General features: G+C 45.9%; 4 protein-coding genes across 4 annotated transcripts in view; all 4 read left to right on the forward strand.

Annotated features, from left to right (window-relative positions):
* Nucleotides 1-36, forward strand: part of TEOVI_000098200 (Hsp70 protein, putative) — a gene marked incomplete at both ends in the record, with an annotated part of 567 nt that extends 531 nt beyond the window's left edge. Inside the window, one exon of the mRNA XM_067224293.1 lies at nucleotides 3-36. Coding sequence (XP_067080394.1) covers nucleotides 3-36 — 34 coding nt within the window. The remainder of the gene's footprint in view (nucleotides 1-2) is intronic.
* A 365-nt stretch (nucleotides 37-401) lies between these two features.
* TEOVI_000098300 (chaperone protein DNAj, putative) lies at nucleotides 402-1322 on the forward strand (the record flags this gene model as incomplete). Its single annotated transcript, XM_067224294.1, has 1 exon — nucleotides 402-1322. One exon carries the CDS (start codon nucleotides 402-404, stop codon nucleotides 1320-1322), a length of 921 nt encoding a protein of 306 aa, XP_067080395.1.
* A 587-nt stretch (nucleotides 1323-1909) lies between these two features.
* On the forward strand, nucleotides 1910-3922 carry TEOVI_000098400 (uncharacterized protein; the record flags this gene model as incomplete). Its single annotated transcript, XM_067224295.1, has 1 exon — nucleotides 1910-3922. One exon carries the CDS (start codon nucleotides 1910-1912, stop codon nucleotides 3920-3922), a length of 2013 nt encoding a protein of 670 aa, XP_067080396.1.
* Nucleotides 3923-5026: 1104 nt separating this feature from the next.
* TEOVI_000098500 (uncharacterized protein) lies at nucleotides 5027-7183 on the forward strand (the record flags this gene model as incomplete). The annotated part of the gene is made up of 1 exon (XM_067224296.1): nucleotides 5027-7183. The coding sequence occupies one exon, from the start codon at nucleotides 5027-5029 to the stop codon at nucleotides 7181-7183; it is 2157 nt and encodes a 718-aa protein (XP_067080397.1).
* Nucleotides 7184-8072: the final 889 nt, after the last annotated feature.

Consider the following 8072-nt stretch of genomic DNA (forward strand, 5'->3'; position numbering starts at 1 on the left):
TTTTTCTTCAATGATTGTGCCGGTCGGTCGAATTGACGGCATAATATTTGTGTTTTAAGGTTTTTTATTATTGTACTTTGAGCGTTTTTTTTCGCTATTATAATTTTAGGCAAATATATAATGATATTGACTTTTTTAAAAGTGTTTGAAGGGGTTTTGATAAGTAATTTTATAAGATTTTTAAATTTGTTTATATTTTACTATTATTGGTTTCCCCCGTGAAACAATTCTTTAAAAAAGAAATTACTCTTATTATTATTGTTTTCTTTCTATAGTGTGTTTCCGCTGTACTCCAGCTGAAAGCACAATATTACTTTTTGATTGTATTGAAAGTACACTCTTAGGGTTGCTTTGTGACCGCTTGTGTTGTGCTCGCGGTGAGTGCCTTCGTATTTGATAGTATGCGCTCGTCGTTTTTTTTGCTTTCAAAAGACCCTTTTGCGGTTTTGGGTCTTGCCCGCACAGCTACGAAGGCGGAGGTGAAGATGCGTTATCGAGAGTTGGCTCGACTTCACCATCCAGACTCAGGAACTGGTGACAGTGAAAAAATGGAGCGAATAAATAAGGCTTATAATTTCTTACTAAAAGAGGGAGCGTATGAGCAGCTGCGCTCGAAGTTAGTTGGCCAAAAACCTAATGCTGAGACGCGTTGGCCGAGTCCCATCTCCACTGAACAGTTACAACAATCGGAAGAACATGTGAGTGCCACCTTGTCAGAAGAAGAATGTGCCAAGTTAAGCGCTCTTGATCCCTCTACTGAGCGTGTGACACCTACTGGGAAGTATATTTACCAAAACCGTGATGATGGCAAGTGGGTAGAGCTCGACAGGCCATTAGTGCGCGCACAACAGCCGCGCTACGCTTCTTTCTCTGCGAAATCAGAGATGACGGAGGAGTTACGAAGGCGGTCGTTGGACCTCGAGAAAGAAGACAACGCAAAGACAGTGTTTCAACGTGGAGTCGACCGTTTGAGTGATAGCGGTGACCTACCGTCTCGAAGTCCGACGTTTTTGCGCTTGTATTTGGTTTTAGCACTAGTAAGTATCTACTTCATGTACCAGCGTGCATTTGCGTGGGGGAAGCACCATCGCAATCGTACATGGTTCTATGAATCTCTGGAGGAAAAGCGGGAGGAATTGATGGAAACGTACATGCGTCATCGAAAAGTGGTGGAAACTTCTGTTGTCGCTGCGGCGATTGTTTTGATTGCCGCCAGCGAGGGAAAGGTTGAGTCGGACCCTGTTGTACCAGTCAAACCGGGGAGACACTTTAGGACTGTGCAGCCGCCGAAAGATCATTTCAGCATTGTGGCTGGTGGTTAGGTGACTGCGTGTTGTTAGAGGTTTGTGAGTTTTCCAAATTGCTGTTTCCATACAATTATTAATTTGGAACCATTGCTCTTATTGTTTTACTGTGTTGCTATTGTCATGTTAGGAATGCTCTGTCATATTTTGTTTCTTCTGCTGCTTTGATTGTTTCTATTCTCTCTTTAACGTAGTGTTAGGGGACATTCATTGATAGGCAAAGGTGACTCGCCGTTCCCGAAGGTCTCACTTAAGGTACCTCTTGTGGTGGAAAACATCTTCTTTTGGTAGTGGAGGTATTCTTAAGGACGTGGGAAAGAAGGACGGGTGTTTAACAGTGAGGTATCAAGGGTAGGAGTTGGAGGTCACCTCTCTATCTACCCCGTTTTCTTTTTTACCTTTTTTTTTCTTTCTTTACACATTTATTTAACGCATATATACATACAAATATATTTATCTTTAAAACGGAAAAAAAAGATAAAAATAGATAAAAGTGGTTATTATTTTATTTCGTTTTAGGTACTAATTTACGTTGGGTTGGAAAAGGGACCCACTGCTTGTGTGTGTGTGTGTTGTGTTTGTGTGTATTTACTCCACCATTGGTGATGTCCCACACTGGGTGTCCTGACTTGGAAGAAGCGATTGATGAGGAAGAGGCCGATTTGCAGCCCTTTTCACTACTTAACGTTGGTGATGAAAAATTGACTGCGGCTGCTGAAACCTCATTTGACGAATCTGTTTGGGGTACCGTGAAGGAAAATTTTTCAATTGAGGAGATTATGAACGGCACAGGGGAAAAATTGGATGGCAAGCATGCGGATAATGATGAGGGGCGTGAGGAGGAGTGGGATGATAAAACGCAACTTTATATTCCCGAATCAGCCTTCACGTTTAGCCGCAGAAAGAGGCCGAAACTTCCCCGACTTCCAGTGGAATCCCTTCCTGCAGGGTCCTCTGTGTGGATTGTGGATGAGTACGATGTCTGCCATTTGTTGCGGGAATACTGGAGCGAGTCACACCGCGTTGTTTGTAATGGCAGGTCACGAGGGACAGTGGTCCGGCACTCCGGTAAAATGACACTCGTCGCTTTTCGCAATGATCACGCCGAGTTGGACTATGCTCTGACGTTCCCACGGATATGTCTATCGACTGAGCCTATAGAGGCGTATGAGGAATCTGGAAGTTATAGTAGCAGATCAGGTCCACTGTTGCGGGTTTTTGGAAACTTTGCCAGCCAACCTGGATGCTGTCAAGATGGTCCTAATAATTGTGAAGTGCTTCGCTGTGTCAGTCAGTATTACGAGTCTCTATACATTTTAGAGGTACAATCTCCGCGGTTAGTGGAGATACGGGATCATATCGTCGGCGGAAGGGGTGAAGAAGCACTGCACCTTTTAGAGACCTTTGAGAATGAGTCTAGTGTCACGGTGAGCTCATTGATTCTACGTTCCCGCGCCAAAGTGTCTCTTGGACGCTACGAAGAGGCGATGGCGGATGCTCAGCGGATTATAGCCCTTGAACCACTTTGGGTAAAGGGGTATCTCTGTGCTGCACGTGCTTTAAGTGGAATGGGAAAGTTTAAGGAAGCATGTGACAACGTCAAGTGCGCGTTGCGGATGCTTCCGAACTCGCAAGAGCTGCACGCAGTAGAGGAACTGAATTCGTTCATGCTTTCCCTCCAAGGAACTCTGCCAGTCGACAGTTTGGGACTCTACATTGATGGACAGTATAGGAAGCAACTTGTCGCCCGTCGCTATTTCCGAGCATCGGAAATTGTTTATGCTGAGGCCAGCATAATTCTCGCCATGGAGTCCCCTTGGTCAGAGCCGTCTGATAGATGTTGCGTGTGCCTCAAACCTGCCTCTAGTCTGACGCCCGTGTCCGCGGAGTGTTCACCTCTTCCGGGTAAGCGCATAGCACTCTTCTGTAGCGAGGAATGCCGTCAACGCTCGTCGCTTTTCTTTAGCATAGAATACGGGCGTCACCGCGCTGCTGTTGACCGGGCACGTGATCTTATTGGTGTCAACTCTGCCCCTGGGGAGAAACGCACATTGTTTGATTTGACGTATATGGCAACGCGGTTGTTCCTTATGGTCTACGTCACGTACGGACGACTACGCGCCCAGCAGGACAATTCGCGTGAAGATGAGCAACAAGATTCAGTATCTTCCTACGAAGGTTTCTCCGAACCACGTGTGTCGGGAAACGATGGGGTTTTACCTTTGCAATCAGCTTTGCAGCAGCTTGGTGTCTTTCCATTGGTTAACGCGGATCCACAAGGCAACATAAATAAGAAAGTGTATATGGTGTATGATAACCTAACTACCTTCTTTACAAAAGACGAAAAAGAGATGTTCTCGCTTCACTTGTTTTACGCGCTATACGAATACGTCTCGGTTTTTGCGGTTGGGGTAAAGGGTTCAAACTGCGAAAACGGCTCGGTCTTGTATTATCTTCCCCAACTGCTTGGTGCGGTGCGCCGTGTATCACTCAATGAAGCAAACTGTAAAGTAGTCGTCGATGAGACAAGTTCGTCTGTTAAACTTGTCGCCTTAAGAGATATCGGTGCTAACGAAGACTTGTCGATTCCTTCATGGGATGTTGCTCCACATTTGTGAACCAAACAGGGAAGTGAAGGACACCTCACATTTACTTACTTAAAGGTGATTGGGATCAAAAGGAGGGTAGGAACGAAAAAAATGAGAGAAAAACAAAAACAATTCATCCCTTCGCTTGTCATGCGCGATTAATACAATATACTTTTTGGTGTCGTTAACTATATTCAGCTTCCGTAATTTTTGTGATGAAGTTCATCCTTGGATGGCCACTGGAGGCGTCAAAGCTGTAAATTTTATTACTTCATAGCCAAAGAACGTGTTTACCTTCCATGTTTTTTTTTCACACTTTTGTGTATGTTTTTTTTTCTTTTTCTGTTTGTTTTGTATGCGTTGGTGTTCGTTTCGCTTTGCACACATTATCATTTGCCTTATCTTTACTTTTTCTCTTACACTACCGCTGCTCTGCTTACTAATAATATCTTTTTTGTGTTTCATGCTCCGTATTTGACTTTCTTTTTGATCTCTCTTTAATTTCTTGAATAAAGCTGTTTTGTTTGTCTTTGTTGTTACTGAGGGTTAAAGATTTATTCAAGTATATATTTATATATATATTTGTCTCTTAGTTTTAAGTTTGGTCGTTGCTCTTTCCACTTCCTTACTTCGTCAGTTGCTTCTTTGGTGGGTTGGTGAAAGATTTAAGGGATTCTTCCTTTCCTCCTTTTTAAGTGCAAGCGGTGGCGGTGAACTCCCTCAGCGGCGGTCGCATGACCCCCAGACTCACTTTTCGGCAGCTAGAATCCACTAAAGGATTAGTAGAAAAGGTGCGCACTGGAGAAAATGCGGCATAGCAGCTGCCAACGGGCTCATCGGAGGCGCTCTGCAATAAGAGTTTTTGCCGGAATCCTCTTTACATCAGCTTGAACTCATTTCCGTGATATTGTCTTTCTATTTCTTAATGTCTCTTATGCCTATTCGGCTGTTACTACTATTCAAACCTGTTCCCGCTCCTTTTTTTTAAAAAAGAAATCTATAGGTGGTGTATTTCCTTGTTTACCCACTCAAAGTTAGTGCCGGAAGTGGTTCAATCGCCACTTTTGGAAAGCGTAGCGGAAGGGTGTTCTTTAAGCAGTTATCGTTATTCTCTAGTTCCCATACGCTGGTAGCATGCAGGAGCCCGAAGTAGCATCGTTTTCGCTACTCTCACCGTCGGTAAACACTGCGGAGCTTTTCCCCATGTTCACCATCTGCAACTGCATTAGTGACGCGGCGGAGAGTGCAAACGGACCACGTTACTGTGCGAAAGATAAATACACTAAATGCATGTACGAGCTGCGCTGCCTTCCACTGGCACAGAAAGAACCAAGAAAGATTGCGCCGTCATCCACGGACCGAGGTGCACGAACAGAGGAAGACACAAATGCTAACGATGCGTTTCTGCTTGCACAACAGGAGAGGCTGGAAGCATTGGTGTCAGCCTCACATCGACGCGATTTACCGCTGTCAATAGCTCTTCCTGTCGACGCGTACGTGCGTCAGTTGCCATCCAGTGGAGAGCGCTTTGTCGTGTCTCTTTCAGCTTTCACCGGTTTATCTTTAGGAGATGTCATACGTTCCGGCTGGCGACTCATTGAGGAGGCTGACTTTGAGGATATTCTCAGCTGCGTAGAGGAGTACGGATCTGTATGTATGCAGTTGCCACCTCATTGTAACTTGAGTTTTAGTTCAATTCTTAGGCAACTAAACGTTCGAACAGGTGCGGCGGAAACTAACCATAGGTCTCGGTGGGTTATTGGGGATTGGTTACTGGCGCCACACAGCGGTGAGCAACGTCAACCTGAAGAAGTGGTCAGTGACTTGGAATGGTTGCTTCATTCAACCTTCTCAAAGTTAAATGTATTGTGTGAGGCCGATGGTACTGTTTTGCGGGAAGATGTACTGGAGTCTCGGATAAACGATACTATTGAACGCATTAGGTTAGGTCTGGCGACAGGCGTGTGGTGCAGAAGTCGTGCGTTGGTTGTTAATTCCCAAATTTATAACTCTTCAGTTTGCAGTTCTCCGTTGGCGGCTGAGGAGGAGCCGTCTCCCCATGTGGAGAGTACAGATGCGCCCACCCACTTAGTTGATTTGGTTTCCAAGCATCAGCAAAGTCTACGGAGAGAGCAGCGGATTATTCATAACAGTCGGAAGCAAAAGGTGGTTTCCGCCAGTGGGAGCGGTCTCAGAAGCAGCAGTAGTGGAAAGAGCGTGGAGGGATTGAGTGTAAGCGTGTCTTCAGCTCGGCGCGCGAACGACCAGGACCTCGAGGACTCGGAGAGGCCCATGTACTTTCCAGATTTTGGGAACTCTGTTACGGCAAGTGAGGCACTTACTAAAATTTCCCCAACTCCCGGAAGAGGATGGCAGTCACCAGAGATGCAAGAGAACAAACTTTGCGTTTTGACAAGGCTAGCGGAGTTGATTGACACTGCTTCACAGCGTGATGCTGAGAATCGCCGAAACGAGGACGTTGCTAGCAAAATTCACCGTGACGCACTCTATTCTATGCTTTTGCGGTCTTCTTTTGGTCTTGCGCGACGGTGGAAATCATCTAATGGGGTAAGGTCACCATCGTCGGGTTCGCAACCGTTACTTTCGAGCCGCTACCCCGCTGCGTCTACAAGCGCAGGTGAAAAGGCAACGCTGAAAGCGGTGCGCGGCTCTGCGGGAAATGGTGGTCCAGCCGCTGTACCGTCGTTTATTGAAGCGACACCGCCATTAGCGAAGTGTTCGTCTCCGCGGACAAGGCAGGTCGTTCCGCGCTTTTCGTCCCCAACGTTCCCCAAGGATTTACCCCCTTCACAAAAGCAGGCACCCCATTCAGCTTCGCGAATCGCTAGTGTTATAAACAATGTTTCACCAAATAAACCGAGGCAACGGGGACATCAGCTTAGCAATACCGCCGTCAATACTGTAACTAGCCACAATACGAATGGCGCCAACAAGCGAGTGGAGTCGTCAGTGACGCAATCGGTAAGGACTTTCGCTACTGCAACATCTGCGAGGGAACGTCCATCCTTTCTTCGTCCCGTCAGGCCTGTTGCAACGCCGCGTGCAGCACCCGCATGCAAACCTCCTGCGATAAATCTCAAGAAAGCAGCCTCGGGGCGGCGAACGTTCGTTCCCACACCTGCGCAAACGGCAAGATCCAACAAACCCACTCAAATGGGCGACTCGAGACTCAACGGGTTTGAAAGAATCTCCGCGAACGCACCTGGTCGTGTCAGCAACTCTCGCCGGACGCGAAGTTGTGGCGGCACTGTCCGGACCCGCGTGTCTTAAGGTACATATGCGTACGTGTATCTGTGTCTATTTTCATACGGTACGTTGTCGTTTTTTACTTTATAAGGCACATTGGGTAAGGTGTTGTGTGAACAAGTTTGTTTCATTTTTGGCCGGTGTTATGAAGTTCAGGGAATTACGACCACACCCTCCCTGGGACGGAAGTTTCAGTGCTTACCTTTTTTGTTATGCTTATTTATAGAACAGTTATTGTGTTGGGGTTAATGAGCGAGAACAGTCATCGTTCTGACTCCTTACTTTTTGTTTTCTTAAGAGAGAGAGAGAGAGAGAAATAATTTGGTTTGTTTATGCTATTGGATAATGCATATCGACAACGGTGAGATACCGGTATGTCGGAAAAGGGGCGGTGGACGATACGCTGCGTGTTCCCCGGGTTTCATCCACAAAGGAGCCGCAAAAAGAAAGCAGAAGAATTGTATTTTACCGTTATGCCACATGGAGGGAGAAGGGGGAAAAAAAACAGAGTTCGCACTGGCGAGCGCGAGCAAGCAAACAAGCATGTGAATGCAGATATATAGCCCACGATGTATATCTCTTCTGGCTGCATTTGCCAGCGTCAACCCGATGCGTTCTCTAAAGCGTTTAGTTTGTTTATTTCTGAACATTCATGTTTTTTCCCTTCGTTTTCTCTGTTGTTTTGTTTGTGGCATTCTTTCCCTCGCTTACCTTGTCCATCGTTTATCAATCGCTTTGTTTACCTTTTTTTTTTTTTACAATCACCATTTTTTTTTTTTTGCGGCCTACTATGCTACCCAGCTCATCTGGTGTGCGGTTTCACACATAAACACAGTCAGCGTTACGTGGTTGGTAGCAGCAACTTTCCTCCTGCTAATCATTCCTTTCACTTTCTACTTTTAAAAGAAAAAAA

This window comes from Trypanosoma equiperdum (assembly GCF_001457755.1).
Source record: "Trypanosoma equiperdum strain OVI genome assembly, contig: ctg_266, whole genome shotgun sequence".
Lineage (NCBI taxonomy): Eukaryota > Euglenozoa > Kinetoplastea > Trypanosomatida > Trypanosomatidae > Trypanosoma > Trypanosoma equiperdum.